This window comes from Thalassophryne amazonica, chromosome 1 (assembly GCF_902500255.1).
Source record: "Thalassophryne amazonica chromosome 1, fThaAma1.1, whole genome shotgun sequence".
Classification (NCBI taxonomy): Eukaryota; Metazoa; Chordata; class Actinopteri; order Batrachoidiformes; family Batrachoididae; genus Thalassophryne; species Thalassophryne amazonica.
In genome coordinates, this window is record NC_047103.1 from 74,314,200 (window position 1) to 74,337,198 (window position 22,999).

Here is a 22,999-nt window from a genome sequence, read left to right on the forward strand (position 1 = left end):
ATCTATCTATCTGTCTGTCTATCTGTCCGTCTGTCTGTATGTATGTATGTGCTTTTATATGTGTCTATATTTGGTCTGTACCCATGCTGCAGTGCAGAATTGCCTCAATTTTAGCATGTCACAGAATGAGTTTCGCAGGCTCTCTGTGCTGGTGTCAGACCACTCAATACATGCAAATAATGTCGGCCCTGGGAAGTAGCTCCGACAGAAATGATAGAAATGTAATTAGGAGTAAAGAAACTTGTTAACCCCCAGAAAATATTCACACAAAAGAATCTGAAATCAGAGAATTTGGTCTCAAAATGATGAATTGGTTACCAAAATACAGTAGTTGGTGATTATTTAATAATTGATTAATAATGAATTAATCATTGCAGCTCCAGTTTGCTGAATTTTCTGTTTTTCATTGTTGTGTGCATATATTTGTCATCATTTGTGTGTGAATGTGTCTTACAGTTAAGCGATGGCAGCAGTTGGAGTTGGAGCCCCAGGGCTGAGGATCCCTGACTGTGTGACCAAGGTGGAGCTGAGAATCTCCTGTGAGAAGCTGCTGGACATGGATGTGTTATCAAAGTCTGACCCCCTCTGTGTACTTTTTGTAAACAGCTCAGGACCCCACTGGTGTGAGGTGTGTAGACAAAAATGTTAACTTCCAAATGTTTGCTTTTCATTTTAGGGCTTTTCTTTTCATGTTTTATGCATGTCTGTCTGAGTGCTTTCATATGGAGTATCTACCAATAACAAATTAACTCCAGTGTACTTGTAAAGCACTTTGAGTGTCTGATGCAGATGGAAAAGCACTATATAAATGCAGTCCATTTAATGTTGATAGTTTGAATTAATTTTTCCCTCTTTGATAATTTTAAAGATCATACAGGTCAAGAAAATGAATGGAAATGGTTGTCTTGAATACTTTTTTCCACCCTTTTCCCTCCAAGAAGAAGGAGGAGCACAAGCTGACATATAGGAGTGGGACAAGGTACAGACAGGTGGACTATATCCTAGGAGATGCAACCTAAGAGAGACTGGATACTGTAAGGTGGTGGCAGGGGTGAGCGTAGCAAGACAGCATCAAATGGCCGTTTGTAGGATGACTTCGGAGGTGAAGAAGAGGAAGAAAGTGAGAGCTGAACCAAAGATTAGATGGTGTAAGATGATAGAGAAAGACTGTTGTGTGACGTTCAGGTAAGAGGAGAGACTGTCACTGGATTGGAAATATTCTGGACAACTACTTCAGGGACACAGCTAGGAAGGTACTGTGTGTAAAATCTGGACAGAGGAAAGAAGACTTGTTGGACAAAGAGGTTGGTGAAAAAGAGTTGGAAAAGTTGGAGAGATGATGAAAGTCAACAGGAGCACAAGGAGATGCAATATAAGGTGAAAAGAGATGTGGCAAAGACTAGGAAAAGGGCATATAGCGAGCTGTATGTGAAGGAGAAAAGGACTTGTACCAGTTGGCCAAACAGAAGGACCGAGTTGGAAAGGATGCACAGCAGGTTAGAGCGATGAAGGATGCAGATGGTAATGTGGTGATAAGCGAGTAAAGATTGTTGAGAAGGTGGAGGGAATATTTTGAGGAACTGATGAATCAGGAAGTGTGTGAGAGAGAGAGAAGGCTGGATGATGTGGAGAGAGTAAATCAGGAAGTGCAAGAGGTTAATAAGAATAAAGTGAGAACATTTCTGAGAAAGTGAGTGAGCAAAAGTGAGAAAGCAATGTGCCAGAAAGCATACTCCTGGAGAGATGGAAATGTTTGGGAGAGATGTATGGCATCAGATCGGTGCCAAAATCACTCTCACATAAAACATACATTCGGGCATATTATATTATTTCACACACATAGATATTAACTGCACGTGTTCAAATTATTTATCCACACATGCACACTCAGAGGAAACTTCTCAAGTGAGGAAAAAGGTGCTCCGAGGGAGGAGGAATATGTGACCAGTGCCCCCCACCCCACCCTCTCGAAGTTGATTTCTGCCTGAATTGAAAAAAATTTGATCACAGGACTCATGGTGCCATTTTGGGTTCAAAATAGCGTTCGCTGTTAATCTGTCTGCATGGAAATCCAGCTATCTTATTTATTTATTCGCTGAAAATGACGGGTTGTGCATTTGGATGCACAAATAGACACAGCAAAGGCTTCAAGATGTACAGATTCCCTTCAGATCTGAACAGAAGAAAAATTTGGGAAAATAAAGTCAGCTGTGTGGGATGGAAGTGACTTCATTGTCAAAGCTTTAAGACGAAAATTTATTTTTCAGTCTCATGTATAGTAAAACTCACCTAAACTGTCATTGTATAAACCACATATTCACAGTCACCGGACAAAAAAGTCCAAATGTTTTTGTATCGTTTTCCATGTAATAAACATCGTATTTAACAGATTTTGTACAACGGATTTTTTGCTCACTTCGGATAAAATGTCCCGTCCGACCGCAATGTATTTCTACTAAAAACCCCTCGCATGTGGGACCGGAGTCATTTCCATGATTAATGATTAATTTTCCATGCCGTGCTCAGACTCGGACCCTCAGCCTGACGTGCACCTGTTAAATCAGACAGCACAAAAGGCTGTGATTTCACACTTAGCTGCCTTCACTCCGTCGTCTCTCATCATATTATAATAGTTTTTATAGTGCGCACGCTGATAAATGGATCACAAAAGTCCGCACATTTACAGCACAAAGTCGGTAAAAGAGGAAAATGTTCAGCTTACCTTGTACAACCCCTGGCAAAAATTATGGAATCACCGGCCTCGGAGGATGTTCATTCAGTTGTTTAATTTTGTAGAAAAAAAGCAGATCACAGACATGACACAAAACTAAAGTCATTTCAAATGGCAACTTTCTGGCTTTAAGAAACACTATAGGAAATCAGGAAAAAAAAATTGTGGCAGTCAGTAACGGTTACTTTTTTAGATCAACCAGAGGGAAAAAAAATATGGAATCACTCAATTCTGAGGAAAAAATTATGGAATCATGAAAAACAAAAAGAACGCTCCAACACATCACTAGTATTTTGTTGCACCACCTCTGGCTTTTATAACAGCTTGCAGTCTCTGAGGCATTGACTTAATGAGTGACAAACAGTACTCTTCATCAATCTGGCTCCAACTTTCTCTGATTGCTGTTGCCAGATCAGCTTTGCAGGTTGGAGCCTTGTCATGGACCATTTTCTTCAACTTCCACCAAAGATTTTCAATTGGATTAAGATCCGGACTATTTGCAGGCCATGACATTGACCCTATGTGTCTTTTTACAAGGAATGTTTTCACAGTTTTTGCTCTATGGCAAGATGCATTATCATCTTGAAAAATGATTTCATCATCCCCAAACATCCTTTCAATTGATGGGATAAGAAAAGTGTCCAAAATATCAACGTAAACTTGTGCATTTATTGATGATGTAATGACAGCCATGTCCCCAGTGCCTTTACCTGACATGCAGCCCCATATCATCAATGACTGTGGAAATTTACATGTTCTCTTCAGACAGTCATCTTTATAAATCTCATTGGAATGGCACCAAACAAAAGTTCCAGCATCATCACCTTGCCTAATGCAGATTCGAGATTCATCACTGAACATGACTTTCATCCAGTCATCCACAGTCCACAATTGCTTTTCCTTAGCCCATTGTAACCTTGTTTTTTTTTCTGTTTAGGTGTTAATGATGGCTTTCGTTTAGCTTTTCTGTATGTAAATCCCATTTCCTTTAGGCGGTTTCTTACAGTTCGGTCACAGACATTGCCTCCAGTTTTCTCCCATTCGTTCCTTATTTGTTTTGTTGTGCATTTTCGATTTTTGAGACATATTGCTTTAAGTTCTCTGTCTTGACGCTTTGATGTCTTCCTTGGTCTACCAGTATGTTTGCCTTTAACAACCTTCCCATGTTGTTTGTATTTGGTCCAGAGTTTAGACACAGCTGACTGTGAACAACCAACATCTTTTGCAACATTGCGTGATGATTTACCCTCTTTTAAGAGTTTGATAATCCTCTCCTTTGTTTCAATTGACATCTCTCGTGTTGGAGCCATGATTCATGTCATTCCACTTGGTGCAACAGCTCTCCAAGGTGTGATCACTCCTTTTTAGATGCAGACTAACGAGCAGATCTGATTTGATGCAGGTGTTAGTTCTGGGGATGAAAATTTACAGAGTGATTCCATAATTTATTCCTCAGAATTGAGTGAGTCCATATTTTTTTCCCTCTGCTTGATCTAAAAAAGTAACTGTTACTGACTGCCACAATTATTTTTCCTGATTTCTTATAGTGTTTCTTAAAGCCAGAAAGTTGCCAATTGAAATGACTTTAGTTTTGTGTCATGTCTGTGATCTGCTTTTTTTCTACAAAATTAAACAACTGAATGAACATCCTCCGAGGCCGGTGATTCCATAATTATTGCCAGGGGTTGTAGAAAGAAAAGCTTGTTGAGGGTCAGATTTGTCCAGAATAAAGATGCATGCGCACTCTTTTCATTCATTTCATAAACAGACGGTGGTGCCCAGAAAACACACTATGTGGACAAGGGCCTCAGGGTGATGTGCAGAGCTGCAATAACTACAGAGGCATAAACCTGATCAGCTACAGTGTGAAACATAAAGATTAGTAAAGACAAGTAGTGAGACCGGCCTTCTTGTACAACTTAGAGGTGGTGACGCTAACAAACAGACAGGAGGCAGAGCTGAAGGGGTAATGAAGTTGGACAGGATTAGGAATGAACATATCTGAGGGACAGCGCAGGTAGGACAGTTTGGAGACAAAGTCAGAGAGGTGAGACTGAGATTGTTTGGACATGTGCAGAGGACGGACCCAGGGTTTATAGAGGATGCTGATGGTAGAGTAACCATGCAGGAGAAGCAGGAGGCCAAAAAGATGGTGGTGAAGGAGGACATGCAGGTGTTTGGTGTGAAATAGTAAATAAATGGTAAATGGACTGCATTTATATGGCACTTTTCCATCTGCATCAGACGCTCAAAGCATTTTACAAATAGTCCCTAACATTCACCCTGATATGAGGGTGCTGCCATACAAGGCGCTCACTACACACAGGGAGAAAGAGGAAGATACAGGGGACAGGGTGAGATTGAGACTGGGGATCTGCTGTGGTGACCCCTAATGGGAGGAGCTGAAAGAAGAAGACTCATTACACCTCAGTTAAAGTCATAGTACAGCTACTGTATTTTGAGATACTGTATACTCACTTGTCCTTTATGAAGTAGCAAGAGGTTTGTTCTGCACATGTCTGATCTATTCAGTAAAACCTAAAAAAAAGCAATAATTACTCACAGTTGCAGAGATGTGTGCCACTCACTGGTTTTGTGAAATTTGCTGTTGATCTTGTACAGATTAATAAATAAGTCATCGATGTCAGTCAAAGCATGATGCTGGGGATCCAAAAGTCCCAGATCTTAAATATTTCTGTGCATCAAGAAACATATTTGATGTCAGTTACCCTAGGTTTATTTATTTATTTATTTATTTAGTAAAAAAACTACCAGAACAAAAATATTCTCAACTCTGATGCGTGTGTTTGTGTTAGGTTGGTCGGACAGAGAAAATTATGAACTGCCTTAATCCCAAGTTTTCCAAGACTTTTGTCATCGACTACCACTTTGAGATGGTGCAGAAGCTGAAGTTTGAAGTGCATGACATCGACAGCGAAAACTGTAGTCTGAGAGATGCAGACTTCCTTGGACAAATGGAGTGCACTTTGGGACAGGTGAGGGTTTCTTCACAGTATATCAGTGAATTAGTGTTCATTTTTGGACGTAGCATTATGGCAGTTAAATTGAAGATGACTTCCTGTGACTGAGGTGATGATGTTTTTGTTTCCAGATTGTGTCCTCCAGAACACTAACACGTCCACTTCTCCGTAAGGATCAGACGCCTGCAGGAAAAGGAACCATTACTGTGAGTTCCATTACAGTGGTATTTGGCTGTTTGAAGGAGTATACACCACATTTAAACTATTTATTTACCGTATTTTCCGCACCATAAGGCACACCTAAAACCCTTAAATTTTCACAAAAATCGGCCGTGCGCCCTATAATCCGGTGCGTATTATGTACGCACTGAATTCCAAAATCTGTAAAAACGACCGACAATGTTGTCCTTGACCGTCGGAATATCGGACCATTTCCCGCTGACACAGGGACGTAATATGTAAAATACGTACGCTGGCAGCGTAGACTGCGTATGCTGGCAGCGATAAACCAATCAGAGAACATTACATAATACGTAAAGTTCGTATACTGGCAGCGTAGAGTACGTATGCTGCCAGCGATAAACCAATCAGAGAAGAGTCCGTGGTACGTACACTTACCAGTACCTCCGCCACTCCTCCAGTAGGTATACTACAGGTATTCTGCACAACATTTGTTTGTCTAAGGAACCCCAAAAATGGCGCCAGCAAAGAGACATGCTTACGAGGCACAATTCAAACTGCAGGCTATCAGTTACGCGGTTGTTCAAGGGAATAGAGCAGCTGTGAGAGAATTCAAGATGAATGAATCTATGGTACGTAACTGGAGGAAACAAGAAAATGAACTGCGCCAAGTTAAAAAGACCAAACTGAGTTTCCGCGGGAACAAAGCGAGGTGGCCACAGTTAGAAGACCAACTCGAGCAATGGGTCATCGAACAAAGAACAGCCGGGAGAAGCGTCTCTACAGTCACCATTCGGCTGAAGGCAAAAACGATAGCACAAGACATGAACATTGAAAACTTTGATGGAGGTCCGTCTTAGTGCTTTCATTTTATGAAAAGGCGTCAGCTCTCTATCTGCGCGAGGACTACCGTGGCGCAACTCCCAGCGGATTACAAAGAAAAGCTGGCCATCTTCCGCACCGCACCTACTGCAGACACAAGATTACCGAAAAAAGATCCAGCCCAACCACATCACCAACATGGACAAGGTCCCCTCACGTTTGACATCCCCATGAACCATACTGTGGAGAAGAAGGGGACCAGCACGGTATCCATACGCACCACAGGCCATGAGAAGTCGGCTTTCACTGTTGTTCTTTGTTGCCATGGTAATGGAGAGAAACTACCACCCATGGTAATTTTTAAGAGGAAGACGCTGCCAAAAGAAACGTTTCCAGCCGGAGTCGTCGTTAAGGCCAATCAAAAGGGCTGGATGGACGAGGAGAAAATGAGTGAGTGGCTGAGAGAAGTGTATGTAAAGAGACCGGATGGTTTTTTCCACACATCACCATCCCTGTTGATCTGCGACTCCATGCGCACCCATCTCACCGCTATTGTGAAAAGCCACGTCAAGAAAACTAATTCGGAGCTTGCCATCATTCCGGGAGGACTAACAAAAGAACTCCAACCGCTGGACATTGGTGTAAACAGGGCGTTCAAATTGAAGTTGAGAACAGCTTGGGAGCGATGGATGACAGACGGCGAACACACCTTCACGAAGATGGGGAGGCAGCGCCGGGCGAGTTACGCCACCATATGTGAATGGATTGTGGATGCTTGGGCTCAGGTTTCTGCTTTAACTGTTCTCCGAGCTTTCGCGAAAGCCGGCATCATTGCTGAACAGCCACTTGGCAACGAGACCGACTCCGACGATGATGAGAGGAAAGATGAGTGGGAACCTGGCGTGTTTGATGGCGAAATTGCCCAGCTGTTCAATTCAGACACAGAAGATGAGGACTTCGATGGATTTGTGACAGAACCATAATAAAAAATAATGTGAGTACCGTATTGTTAAATACCGGTTGTTAAAAAGTTCAAATAAACTCACTGTTTTGCTTCCGTGACAATAGTAGATACTAGATACTAGAATAAAGTTCAAATAAACTCACTGTTTTGCTTCCGTGACTTTTTTTTTGTAGACTGTTTTAGCATGCGCCTTATAATCAGATGCGCCTTATGTAATGGTTAAGTACCCGCTAATTGAGGGCGCGCCTTATAATCCAGTGCGCCTTATGGTGCGGAAAATACAGTATTATTACTTAATGTGATTATATATTTTGTAGATATGCGTTGAAGAAAGAACAGACAATCGGGTGGTGGCTTTCGACATTGCAGCAAGAAAACTGGATAAAAAGGTGTGTCCAAATTCTGATTAGGAAATATTAATTATGTCATTCATCAATTTTATTGAGTTCTCTTGGAAGTTTTATTTTACAGTCATTTTATTGTTCATTGCTGAAAACTGCATTGCACTTTGTCAGAGGCCACACACAATTAATTTGATGCATCACAGAATCAACGGCGGCCAGAAGTGCCAGTGGTGGAAAACGTCCCACCACGCACTTGAATGGAATGTAGCTGCTAACATGAAGAATGGAGCCACAGATTAATTGCAAAGTTTATATCACTGTGATATCATGTTATGATGACTCATTTTTAAGTGATAACTGCTAATTTTGATGCAGTCACAGTAAAAGCAGCAACTGCTCTCCACTGTGACAAGACGGTACGCGTGCACATTCATCATGAATACAGCCTGTTAAAAACAGTCTCTGCGAGAAGCTAAGCTTTGTGGATACTTGTTGTCATCAATATAACTGTGAAAATTCTAAGAAATACAGTAGTGTTCAGAATAATAGTAGTGCTATGTGACTAAAAAGATTAATCCAGGTTTTGAGTATATTTCTTATTGTTACATGGGAAACAAGGTACCAGTAGATTCAGTAGATTCTCACAAATCCAACAAGACCAAGCATTCATGATATGCACACTCTTAAGGCTATGAAATTGGGCTATTAGTAAAAAAAAAAGTAGAAAACGGGGTGTTCACAATAATAGTAGCATCTGCTGTTGACGCTACAAACTCAAAACTATTATGTTCAAATTGCTTTTTTAGCAATCCTATGAATCACTAAAGCACAGTTTTTCATGATTTCTTCACATCTGTGAGGCATTAATTTTGTTGGTTTGGAACCAAGATTTTGCTTGTTTACTAGTGTGCTTGGGGTCATTGTCTTGTTGAAACACCCATTTCAAGGGCATGTCCTCTTCAGCATAAGGCAACATGAACTCTTCAAGTATTTTGACATATCCAAACTGATCCATGATACCTGGTATGCGATATATAGGCCCAACACCATAGTAGGAGAAACATGCCCATATCATGATGCTTGCACCACCATGCTTCACTGTCTTCACTGTGAACTGTGGCTTGAATTCAGAGTTTGGGGGTCGTCTCACAAACTGTCTGCGGCCCTTGGACCCAAAAAGAACAATTTTACTCTCATCAGTCCACAAAATATTCCTCCATTTCTCCTTAGGCCAGTTGTGTTCTTTGGCAAATTGTAACCTCTTCTGCACATATATTTTATTTAACAGAGGGACTTTGCGAGGGATTCTTGCAAATAAATTAGCTTCACACGGGCGTCTTCTAACTGTCACAGCACTTACAGGTGTCAGGGCCTGACAGTTCAGATATTCTGTTGCTGGGGTTTTGGTTTGTTTTGTTCTCTTCTTGCTTTTGTATTTCTTTTGTGTGTTTTATAGGATTGTGGGGTTTTGTTGCTGGGGCCTGTCTGTGGTTTTCTCTCTCTCTCTCTCTCTCTCTCTCTCTCTCTCTCTCTCTCTCGGGCCACGCCCCTCTTCTGGTTCTTGCTATGCACACCTGTGTGTAATTTGTTGATTGCCACCTGGAGCTTTATTAGCTCACAGCTTATGTCGGTTGTTTGCCAGTTTGTTGCGCCCTGTGCCTTCATACCAGCTCTCGTTTCTGTATTTTCTAGATCTGCCTGCTTCAGTATACTCGACCTCCTGCCCGTTATTCCGACCTTGTTTTTGCCTGATGATCTTAGTACTTCTGCTGTGTTTTTTGGACTGCCTCCCCGTGTACCGACCATTGCTTCCTGTTCCATTAAAGTCGTTTTGCGAACAGAGCTGTGAAAGTGAGTCTTGCAGTTGTCTCCTACCAAATCTGCCTGTCAACAGGTAACTCCAGACTGTCTTTGATCATCCTGGAGCTGATCAATGGGTGCGCCTTTGCCATTCTGGTTATTCTTCTATCCATTTTGATGGTTGTTTTCCGTTTTCTTCCACGCGTCTCTGTTTTTTTTGTCCATTTTAAACCATTGGAGATCATTGTAGATGAACAGCCTATAATTTTTTGCACCTGCGTATAGGTTTTCCCCTCTCCAATCAACTTTTTAATCAAACTACGCTGTTCTTCTGAACAATGTCTTGAACGTCCCATTTTCCTCAGGCTTTCAAAGAGAAAAGCATGTTCAACAGGTGCTGACTTCATCCTTAAATAGGGGACACCTGATTCACACCTGTTTGTTCCACAAAATTGACAAACTCGCTGACTGAATGCCACACTACTATTATTGTGAACACCCCCTTTTCTACTTTTTTTACTAAGAGCCCAATTTCATAGCCTTAAGAGTGTGCATATCATGAATGCTTGGTCTTGTTGGATTTGTGAGAATCTACTGAATGTACTGGTACCTTGTTTCCCATGTAACAATAAGAAATATACTCATAACCTGGATTAATCTTTTTAGTCACATAGCACTACTATTATTCTGAACACTACTGTACATATGTGTGATCAGGCAGCCTAAAAACAGCGGAGAGTTCTGTTTGCACCTTAACAGTGGGAGCTATATTGGGATTAAAACAGCATGTTGCTATAGTAGACAGCAGGCTGCACACACATCGAAATCCAAAATTTGAGTAGAATTGGTATTTGAGAAGTTAAAGATTTGAAAATACTGTAAAAATTTGTTGCATTTATGTTAAAGGGGTTAACATTGGAATAAATGTCCTGATAATTTCAAATTATCCGGTACCTTAGTTGGCTTTAAAAGGACAATATAATTACTTGTTATAATCTGATGAAATAGGTTTATTGATTTTTATGATTGTTTTTGGGGATTGTGCACTATTGTTTGTCTGGTCAAACTTTTCCCTGTTTTGTGCTTTTTGTTAGTTACAGAGGACACAGAACATGTGCTACTAAACACATGGAGGAATGGTTTATATTCTTGATATGTGTTCACCTGCATGTTGTGTGATTCACATCAGGATTTCTTTGGCAAATCTGACCCTTTTCTGGAATTCTACAAGCAGACAGAAACTGGTTGGCAGCTGGCTCACAGGACAGAGGTACAGTATTCATGAACAGCTATCTTTAGGCCAGTATCTCATTGGGCTGCAACTATTGGAGACACAAAATCGGGCAAAGAGAGGCAAAAAAGGTGGTTTTCATGTGGAATGTCACTGAATTGCTCCTCCCAACACTTGCGCATGGCGGCCGACTGTCCGCTGAATGTCGTACAGAGTGGCAGTGAAAATACGACCACACATCTCAAGCACATATACCGTGTGGCACACACACAAATTTGAGTGCCACTGGCACGGCCTTTTCAGGCACAAGGATATGTGTGCGAATGCTGGATCGCACTCTCACAGATGTTGAGCTTCACTGGTGGGGCAGAAATGATGGCACGTTTGCACATACAAGTTTGGGCTATTACATTATTATTATGTGAATGAGCCTGTGAAAATTCCCCAGACTTTAGGCAGAAAAAGCAATATAAATAACAATACAATAAAGTAAATTTAATAATAAAATAATAATTTAAAAAAACAACAACAAACGTGTGGAAAGCCACACAGAATTTCAGAATGATGGCCTGGAGCTGGTACACGTCAATATTGTTGTCCCCGCTGGTTCTGTTGTCCTCTCCTCCCGCAAATTACTTAATCCTCCTCTGGTCTAGCACCACGATCTGCTTGAAGCACTGCTCGATGCGCGCGTGGGCTCTGTGATCTTCTGGAAGAGCACCGATACAATCAAAATAAAAAATAAAGTGGGAACCCTGGCGTTGTTCTCATTCCCGCATAGGTGATGTCCAGCACGCTGCCCATGTGTGCATGAAGCATCTGAGCCTTAAACGTAATAAAAATTTTTGAATTAAAAAAAATTCATCCATCCATTTTCTTCCGCTTTATCCGGAGTCGGGTCGCGGGGGCAGCAGCTCAAGCAAAGCTGCCCAGACCTCCCGATCCACACACACACACCCCAAGGCGTTCCCAAGCCAGCCAAGAGATGTAGTCCCTCCAGCGTGTCCTGGGTCTTCCCCGGGGCCTCCTCCCAGTGGGACGTGCCCGGAACACCTCTCCAGCAAGGCGTCCAGGGGGCATCTGGAAAAGATGCCCGAGCCACCTCAACTGACTCCTTTCAACGTGGAGGAGCAGCGGCTCGACTCCGAGCTCCTCCCGAGTGACAGAGCTCTTCACCCTATCTCTAAGGGAGCGCCCAGCCACCCTACGGAGGAAACTCATCTCGGCTGCTTGTACTCGCGATCTCGTTCTTTCGGTCATGAGCCAAATCTCATGACCATAGGTGAGGATCGGAACGTAGATCGATCGGTAAATCGAGAGCTTTGCCCCCCTACTCAGCTCTCTCTTCACCATGACGGTCCGATACAGCGACCGCATCACTGCAGATGCTGCACCGATCCGTCTATCGATCTCACGCTCCATCCGTCCCTCACTCGTGAACAAGACCCCGAGATACTTAAACTCCTCCACTTGAGGCAAGGACACTCCACCGACCTGAAGAGGGCAAAGCACCTTTTTCCAGTCGAGAACCATGGTCTCGGATTTGGAGGTGCTGATTTTCATCCCGGATGCTTCACACTCGGCTGCAAAACGCCCCAGTGCACGCTGAAGGTCCTGATTTGACGAAGCCAACAGAACCACATCGTCCGCAAACAGCAGAGATGAGATTCTGTGGTTCCCAAACCAGACCCCCTCTACACCCTGGCTGCGCCTAGAAATTCTGTCCATAAAAATAATGAACAGAACCGGTGACAAAGGGCAGCCCTGGCAGAGGCCAACGTGCACTGGAAACAGGTTTGACTTACTTGGTTGACTTGCGAACCAAGCTCCTGCTGCGGTTGTACAGGGACCGGATAGCCCTTAGCAAAGGACCCCGGACCCCGTACTCCCGGAGCACTCCCCACGGGGTGCCCCGAGGGACACGGTCGAACCCCTTCTCCAGATCTACAAAACACATGTGGACTGGTTGGGCGAACTCCCATGAACCCTCGAGCACCCGATGGAGGATGTAGAGCTGGTCCAGTGTGCTGCGACCAGGATGAAAACCACACTGCTCCTCTTGAATCCGAGGTTCACCTATTGGTCGAATTTCTCCTCTCCAGTACTCTGGAATAGACCTTACCGGGGAGGCTGAGGAGTGTGATCCCCCTATAGTTGGAACACACCCTCCGGTCCCCCTTCTTAAACAGAGGGACCACCACCCCGGTCTGCCAATCCAGAGGCACTGTCCCCGATCGCCACGCAATGTTGCAGAGGCGTGTCAGCCAAGACAGCCCCACAACATCCAGAGACTTAAGGTACTCAGGGCGGGCTTCATCCACCCCAGGAGCCTTGCCACCGAGGAGCTTTCTAACCACCTCGGTGACTTCGGCCTGGGTAATGGATGAGTCCTTTGTGCTCCCTGTAGGGTCTCCCAAGGCAAACAGGTCCTAGGTGACGGGTCAGACTAAGGGCAGTTCAGAACCTCCATGACCAGTAAAAGATCAAGGACCGAGACGTCGCCCGGTATGGCGGAGCCGGGGTCCCTCCCTGGAGCCAGGCCTGGGGTTGGGGCTCGCGCGCGAGCGCCTGGTGGTCGGGCCTTAGCCCATGGGGCCCGGCCGGGCTCAGCCCGAAAGAGTGACGTGGGCCTGCCCTCCTGTGGGTTCACCACCTGCAGAGGGGGCCATGGGGGTCGGGTGCAGAGAGGATTGGGTGGCAGTCGAGGGCGGGTGGCCCAGCGGCCCGGTCCATGCTCACAGCCCCTGTCTGTTGGGACGTGGAGTGTCACCTCGCTAGGGGGGTAGGAGCCTGAGCTTGTGCGAGAAGTTGAGAGATACCGACTAGAGATAGTCGGGCTCACCTCCACGCACAGCTTGGGCTCTGGTACCCAACTCCTGGAGACGGGCTGGACGCTTAAAAAAAAATTAAATAAATTAAAAGTCGGAGTCCTCATTCCCCGCAAGGCAAGGTCCAGCACATTGTCCACACTGCACTGCAGGTGGCTGTCGGCCAGCAGCATTAAATTTCCACTTCTGTCCTCAGAAAATCAAATAAATAAATAAAAAAGAGGTAAACACTATAAATGCGGTTCATGTGGCTCATCTGTGGCCAGACAGCACACGTCCAACCTGCTCACATGCGTACACGGCGGGTGTGCGCCAACTAGGAGCATTAAACTTATTTCCACTTCTGTCATCAGAAAAAATAAATAAAAAAGAGGTAAATACAATAAATCCAGTTCGTGCAGCTCGTCCGTGGCCAGACAGGACAGCCCAGCCCGCCCATGTGCATGCATGGCAGGTGGGTGCTGGCCCACCTGCAGAGCCGGGTGGCTGGAGGCTTCTGGACTTGTTCTGCTGCTTCCAGAAGTGCTGTTCCTCTCCAACCATATAAACAGAAAAGAGTGTGTGTCAGCCACTTGCACATTATCCCACATGTTGCGCATGTTCAGAGTTGCAGAGCCTACGTGGTGAGGGGTACAAGGTGCCTGCCTAATGATTTGGCGAGGAAGTTTATCATGCAAATTTTTTACTCTTTCAAAAAAGTGACGCATGGGCACCGCCCTTCAACTGAGGTGAGGGAACGGCTGCAAACTTCATGCTGAACTGCATGCATTTTGTGCATGAATTGATGGCAAAAAAATTTGTCTGCACAGTTTGTAACCATTTATTTCCAAATGAAATTGTTGAACTCTGCTGTGTAGGTGGTGAAGAACAACCTAAACCCAATATGGAGACCATTCCGGATCCCCATTCAGTCTCTATGTGGAGGTGATGTGGAGAAAACTATGAAAGTATGTGTAACACACACACACACAAACACACACACACACACAATCTCTTTATTATTCATTTTTGGTTACATTGTCTGAGGGAGCCATGCAACACTGTCCAACAATAGGGGAACAAGCAGTAGGTGGTGGTTTGAGAATACTTTGTGAAAGTACTTGAAGTTGGAGCAGACAGGAAAACATTCCAGAAATGGGGACCAGATGACAGCCCTTGTTCGTGACTTGCTGTGGAATGGGAAGATTTCGAAAAACATGCCGAATGTTACATCTTGTTTAACACATTAACTGCATTTGATGTACAACAGTATTTTTTAATTGATAATAATAATAAACTGTTCTTTTTTAACTTCAAAAATAAAAAGGAACACTTGTATCCACACTACAGTGCACAATAAGTACACTTCACACTGCATATGGTTTGTTCATTGGTTCTGTGTTTGGCTATTTGATGCAAATGAAAATGTGTTTATATTAGTTCATGTATGTCTTTTTTTAATCATCCTCTAACCTTGTTAAAGCACACTTGTCAGGAACAGATGCTTTCCAGCCAGCTGTGCAAGTGAGTTTCCTGACCCCACCTTGTGTGTTCTTCACATGACGGCTGTATTGTCTCTAACAGGACAGGCCAAAGTCTATCTTAAATTATTTCTTAACGGAAGGAAGCCACATATATTTTTGAATGTTTGGGCCATTGGTCAACTTTGCTGTTAAATACTGAGATCACAGTGACCACAATCATCTATGGTAGATCAACGACTTTTGAGCTCCATGGGGACTATTTAGTGAGGTAGACCTCTGGGAAAATAAAGATATTTTGTTTGCATTACTGTGTCTCACTCTGATAATACAGTCATGGGTAGAATTATTGACACCCTTTAAGTACAGAATTTAAAATCTATTCAGAAATCCATTTGAGAACATACATTTACATACACCTTGACTAAAAGGTTTTGAACACGATCTTCTCCAACTCCACACATTTCAAGTCATCAGCAATGCTTAAAAAAGCATTAAAAAGTTAGCAGTGGTTCATCTTTCTCCTTAATGTGAATTTTTGATTGCCATTCTTGATGGTCAGCAGCCTTTTCAGGCTAACCTTGGCTCAGGTGTTTTATTAAATATTGTTTTTTGGGGACTGCACAGTGGTTCTCATAACGGTTTACATTGGTGTGGACAGTGAACGTTATTAGCCGCATATTTCCTCACTAATCGTGCATTAAGTGGACCTACCAACAGCTGCTACAAGTGTTAACACTGTTAGCATACAACATTAAATAAGAGCAGAGTTTCAGTCAGCTTGAATATTGCAACAGAGATGTCTTAGATGATCAGTTAGGATATTTCACCGCACAAAAAGCCGCATTATTCACAGTGTTTGCAATAAAATACTCCAAACAGACACAACAACACAAGAGCAAGTGACTCCGTTACCGTGAGAGGAGCCGCTGGATCCAGTCGCTGTCACTCAAAGCAACCATGCCCAAAATTCTATAGAATTTTATTAATTTAAACATCTTAAAGTAAGAAGTAAGAAAAATCACACCCGTTGTTATGAAGGATGAAACTAGGTATAGAGACCAAAAATGTATTTTGTACCAGGCTGTAAACATGTTTATTTCTGCTCTAAAGTTGGATGTTTTAAAAAGGGCTTGTATGGGAATGTGCTCTGTTTTGGAGCCAGCCTCAAGCATCCAGTCAAGGAACGGCACTTCCTGCTTGGGGTCAAAATACGAGGTAGAGTGTTGCCACTTGAGCGTGAGTTAGCATGCTAACATCTGAGCAGGAAATCTGTTTGGTTACAAAAACAAAATTTTTACAAAAACAACATTTTTAGATTTAAAATGTTTATTTCTTTTTGCAACAACATGCCAAACATTAGATTTGGACTACTGTTCTGGTGTGTATTCCACCTTCTTGGACTATTTTGTTCGAGCGAGCAACAGCTGACATCATGCTGCCTTCACTTGGATTGGCAGTCCCCGTGTTGCTTCACTCAGAATTTGCATAATATAGACTTCTCTTCTATTTTAGCCTCATCTAGCTGGCAGTATAGTGACCATTGTCTCTTATTATTGCTGCAGAATATCCACTTTGATTGCAAATGAATGGCAGCTCATAGCTTTGCCTCTGTTGCTTGCAGTCATTACTGCGTAATCTGACCATAGGGTTAGGTAAGCCTGGAGAGGTGGAGATATGCTTTGGAGAGAAGGGGAATGAAAGTCAGTAGTAGCAAGGCAGAGTACATGTGTGTAAATGAGGGGAACATAGTGGAATAGTGAGTTTGCAAGGAGGAGAGGTGGTGAAGGTAGATGATTTTAAATACTTGGGGTCAACTGTACAAATTAATGGAGAGTGCAGTAGAGAGGTAAAGAAGAGAGTGCAGGCTGGTTGGAATGTATGGAGAAGAGTGACAAGAGTGATTTATTGTGAAAGGGAAAGTTTAAAAGATGGTTGCTGAAGATGCTGTGATTTTCTTTAGGATTGGCAAGGATAGGAGTGAGCATATCTGTGGGATAGCTCAGGTCATATGGATTGGAGACAGTGAATGCTGCCTTCATGTCATCTATCATGTTCTCCAAATCACGAGTCCATTTGTGCTTACATGTGTGTGTCTGTCTAAAAATGAGGTGTGGTTAGGCACACTGCTGGCTTGCTCTTATTATCTGTTACCAGAAAGTGTTTGAGCAGTAGACCAGTAAAAACCTGGGCCCGAATTCACAAAACATCCTAAGGCTAAAAGTAGCTCTTAGTTATGTCATTCTAAGAAAATTGTTAGAATTCCTCTAACTGTTAGACATTTCTTAGAATTTTCCTTTGGTAAGGTAGAAGTTACTAACAAAGCATCTTAGGCCTTAAGAGAGCTCCTAAGGTGAAAAACTGTTAAGGGGGGGGAGGATAACTTTTAGGAAGCCTAAAGCCCCGTTTACACATACACGGTTTTGTCGGCGGGTAGTACGTAGACTGAAGTTTGCGGTAGTTCCGGCTGTTTTCGCGGTGGAAAGGGGTGGAGCATTTCACTGGCGTTTTGACCGCCGTACTATCTGCAAATAGGCGGATAAAACGCCGCTAAATCCACCGAATAAAGCAGCGTTTTGACGCCGTAGCATCCGGCACACGTCAGGCAACGGGGGTTAATACCCAGTTCTATCCTTTACAATAGCAGGTTAAGACGCGCGTGAGAACGGCGGTGTTCTGCTGCTGCCGATAATGCCCTGTGTACCGCTGGTTAATACCCAGGTTTTTATCCAGGCAAATCCTGCGTTACTCCAGGATCATTTGCATATAGGCACCGCCCCCAGAGTATAATAGGCTGAAGCAGCAGGAATACATGCCTCTGTCACTGCAGGGGGAGGGAGATCATCCTCAGCCTTTTCTTCTCCTTCCTTTCCCCCTCCTCAACGTGTTACTCCGTCTCCACCACAGGCCTCCCCTCTGCTTCTGAACCAGACCTCTTGGTTTCCTTCTTCTTTAAGTCCTTGCCGCTGCCAACTTTCTTTTAGGAGGCATACTGGAGCTTCTCTGCAAAAATATCTGGAGCTGGCCGCAAGTGAGAGGCCTGCATGCAGCACACTAACGTTTTTATACTGACCGCTGCCTATCGGCCGTTTGGAACGCCGTTTTAACCGGGAGGTGGCGTTTAGAACAGCGTACTGTCCGCTAGCGCCACCGTTTTGTCTGCCTCTGTCGCCAGTTAAAACGCTGTTGTGTACGCTGATGTGGGCTCTATCTCCATTTTATACGCCGTTGATTAGGGATACAATGCTGGCCGCCGAATAACGGCGGTGTAAACTGCGGCACTACAGGAAGGGACAGGATGAAACGGCGATTAAAAAGTATCAAACGCCGTTGTTCGCGCTGTCTCTGTCGTCACGCGAATTCTCCGGGAGCGCTCCCGGAATTATTCGACATGTTGAATAATTTTTTCGGTTCCCAGTGAAGCCGGAACTAAGCCATGCCCCCTAGCGCCGGCGTTAACAATGGCGTTTGATCCCTAAGACGGCCCGGAGGAGCCAAAAACTCTTCCGGGACGCTTCCGGGAGCTCTTACCGTCTATGTGTAAACGGGGCTTAAGAGTCTTAAACAGACAAAACAGCAGAAAGACAGAGAGGAAGGTGAGACATTCTCCGTATGTTGAATGGCAGTGATTCAGTAACATGCTACCAGCTTTACCGTGTAGGGATCATGTTTGTGGTTGAGCTTACTTTTGCCACCCAGCGTAGTAACGTAATAATGCCTGCGATGAAGGTCATCACAACATTGCGATACCTACGGGAAAAATGTAAATTGTATGTAAATTCCATAACATTCATACATTATGTATATCAATGCAATGATGGTGAAACTCAGCAAAATTAAATGAATTGTTACACAGCTTCAAAACGTTTGAATGTACCTCATTCACATGCCAATTATTATATTTATTAGCTTATTGTTAGGTATATGTTGTGTGGGCCGCTGAAGAGGAGGTACTGCTGGCCCACCACCACTAGAGGGCGCCCTGCCTGGAGTGCGGGCTCCAGGCACCGGAGGGCGCTGCCGCCTTACAGGAGCAGCCAGGATGACAGCTGTCACCCATCACTGGAGACAGCTGATCCCAATCAATAAGGAGGTATATCAGCAGGACGGCATCTCCACCTCATTTGCCGAGATATCGCCTTACCAAAGAGGTAACAATCTCAGCCTACACATACGTGTGACTTTAAGTGTATTCTTGTTGATTATCTGTAGGACAGCTGACTACCAGACAGCATTTGGATAAGTACTCACCTTCCTACATTTCTTGATTGTTGTTGACGAGAGGTGGAGGTGGACTCTCCACCCTCCGTGTTGCTGGGTGCAGCCGCATCCACACCTGACTGTTTCTGTTTCCTGCCAGCAGTACCGGATCCGACGAGCGGAGGCAGTGGCCACCTGGGAATTCGGGACTTGGCGGCTCCAGTATTCCCGGGGTTCGGTGGCAGAGGAAATCGGGTTGGTTCCGGTTCAACTTGGACAGACGTCTCCTATCGTCGAGCCTGCCCACACGACACCGTTGTAATTAAGCTCAATCTCCATATTGTAATCGGTTGTATTTGTTGTGCCTGTTTCACAACAGTAAAAACAGTGTTATTTGACTCCTCCATTGTCCGTTCATTTGCGCCCCCTGTTGTGGGTCCGTGTTCCTACACTTTCACAACAGTATACTCTTCATGCTGGTAATTGCGTGCAAATGACGAGTGTGAGAAATGCTGGTATGTTCTGCAATCCAAAGCAACAGCGGAGATTGCAGCACACAAGCCAAGTTCTTCTCAAACAGGTGAGTTTAGGCTATGACTGCTGACATTGCTTACTTTCACACACACATAGTGTACAGAGGACAGAGGGATGCCACTTAGTGCATTATGGGACATTGGACACAGAATTGGAAACAGAAATTAACAGTGATATGAAAAGTTATAACAACTGGAAAAAAAAAGCCAAAACTTTAATAACTGGTTTGTACCATATTTTTTTTTTTTAGATGTTTTCCTTGCTCCCTGTCTCTGGGGAGGGTGGACAAACGTGGGGACTTCAGCTTTGTCCAGAGGTCTAGACTTCAAACATTGTTTGGAATAAAAATGTAGGACGGTGATAATGTATTTTTAATATGCATAACAGGCCATGGTTTGATACAAAAACACATTACAAACACTCATCATACACTGGGGAGATGATGGTCCAGTGGTTAAGGTGTTGGGCTTGAGACCAGAAGATCCTTGGTTCAAATCTCAGCCTGACTGGAAAATCACTAATAGCCCTTGGGCAAGGTCTCTATCCCCTATTGCTCCCAGTGTGTAGTGAGCACCTTGTATGGCAACACCCTCACAACAGGGTGAATGTGAGGCATTATTTGTAAAGCGCTTTGAGCATCTGATGCAGATGGAAAAGCGCTATATAAATGCAGTCCATTTACTGCATTCTAACCAAAAGAAGCTCAATCAGTCATCTGAGCACACTCGACAGACTGGATGACAGTAAATGTAAACGGTTGTTAATTAACCTTTTAAAAAGTACTGCAGGTGATGGGTCGTCTGTTTCATACGTCTGTTCATTCAAAAGTTTCTGTGTGAAGTTGTGCACAATAGGCAGCTGATGTACGTACTTGCATAGTCATGCACGGTGGTCAGTGAGCTCTCTTCACACATTGGATGCAGTAGCTGATGAAGGATGCAGTGTGCACATACATGTAGTTCAGCTGTTTTTGCAACTGGAAAAGTGATTTACTGTAAATTCATCAGTTACGCTTACATTTTGTCTTTTTTGGTTTGTTTGTTTGTTTTAATCTGACAATATGAAAGTGTTTGTTTTTGTCTTTCAGTAATTTTGGAGTATACAAATTGGATCATTTGCATTTATTCAGAAAATAATATAAATTCTGTACTTAAAAGTCAGCGATGCCAATAATTCTGACCACCAGAGTCTTTGATGATTTCGTACCAAAGGAATGTTGTTAGTGGTTAATAATGGTTAAGTTGATCAGTGGCACAATTTCACAAAATGTTGATGTTTCCATTAAGATGGGTCGCTATCATCCATCCTTGGGTGTGATTACCTGTTTAGCAAATCGAGTAGCTGTAGCCTCAGACTATTTGATTTGTACCAAATGTATTTTGTCACATTGTTCTTGTTGATGATGTCAGTGACACTCAGAATGTGTACATTACAGATTCTTAAGGTGTTGTCACACTATGACTGAGTAAACTGATTAGTAAGGGATTGAAATAATTTGTCCAGTGGCAAATATTGCTTAATCCATTGGATTGTGGTCAATTTGAGGCTCTGATGGATGGATGACATCACATTTTCACTGGCGACACAAAGAGTAGCATTCAGCTGCCATTTTCCCAGTTTTAAGACATGTGTACGCACCAGGTGGAGCTGTATTTGAGCAGGATTTGCCAAGGTCTGAATGCAAATATGGCTAGAATCTGGCTCACTCTGGGATCATGATGTCATTCTGCACACAAAGGTAGTGAGGAAGTATGACTTCTCCAGGGTTCAGTGCAGCTGCACTGACGAGGACAGCAAACAACCAAACAGCCTTTCTCCGTGACGTCTTCTCACCAAGAGAATACACAGAGTGCGCTCTGTCAAGATCAGAATGCACAGTCTTTTTCTTCAGTTAAAGGGCATATACTACTCCAGTCAACACTATAAAAAAAATCTATACCCAACTATAAATCATTTCTTCCAAGTCTTTAAGTTGTGTGGACCCTGATATAGGTGATAAAAATAAAGTAATCCACAGTGTGTCTCAAAAATACAAAATACATATGCAGTGTACAAAAATACACAGCCATTTTGATCCAGAATTGTTTCTAACCTTGGGAACTGAGTTTTAGCTGCCCGAAGGTCAGCTTCCAGCCATTTGCAGTCTAGTTTATGCTCGGACGTATGCCAGTATGCCCAGTCCATCTGGGCTGCTTTTTGTATACAAATGTAATATGGCTTTAATACGGCTTTAATTAGGCTTTCAAGTCAAATTCTTTATTTTGCCGATCAACATGTTTACATCTCCACCTCCTTTGTAACCTGCTGTGTATTCAGATAAAACCATATCATGTGTCTAAACAAGATTAAATAAACACAAACAAAGTAGTAATAAAAAATAATAAATACATACCCTGAGAGACACCTACAGTCACTGATTTTACTCCTCCTGTGTTCGCTGACAGCAGCCACATAGAATATTGATCAGCTGTCTGTTCCGCACCCCATTCCACACATCTTGGTATGTAAACAAAGTCATTATCTCCTTTCAAAACTTCCAAATTGTACACGTTCCACATGGCGGTCAATAACATCCCCTTTCAAAACTTCCAAATTGTACACGTTCCACATGGCGGTCAATAACATCCCCTTTCAAAATTTCCAAATTGTACACGTTCCACATGGCGGTCAATAAACATCCAATCACCTCTGTCATGATTGTGTTGCTTGATTCTTTCTGTCCACAGTCAATGACCTGGTAAACATCCACATCACTAACACAAATGGCTGGAAGCTGCTCCCGTGTCCACTTCACGGCTCTACCATTAAGATTGCACGCACAGCCATCTGTCTTCATCACTCACCATCATTTTCTCTCAGACTCTTCGTGGTGAAAAAAAAAAAGGGGGTCCTGTTCCATGCTTTGGGAGGGGCAAAATGGCTTG

General features: G+C 43.4%; 1 protein-coding gene across 2 annotated transcripts in view; it reads left to right on the plus strand.

Annotated features, from left to right (window-relative positions):
- The first annotated feature begins 460 nt into the window (after window positions 1-460).
- Window positions 461-22,999, plus strand: part of LOC117511843 (copine-3-like) — a 72,308-nt gene continuing 49,769 nt past the window's right edge. For both annotated transcript variants that reach the window (XM_034171754.1, XM_034171761.1), the window contains exons 1-6: window positions 461-628; window positions 5,548-5,727; window positions 5,844-5,918; window positions 7,996-8,067; window positions 11,012-11,092; window positions 14,739-14,828. In XM_034171754.1, coding sequence (XP_034027645.1) covers window positions 464-628; window positions 5,548-5,727; window positions 5,844-5,918; window positions 7,996-8,067; window positions 11,012-11,092; window positions 14,739-14,828 — 663 coding nt within the window. In that variant the 5' untranslated portion in view covers window positions 461-463. The remainder of the gene's footprint in view (window positions 629-5,547; window positions 5,728-5,843; window positions 5,919-7,995; window positions 8,068-11,011; window positions 11,093-14,738; window positions 14,829-22,999) is intronic.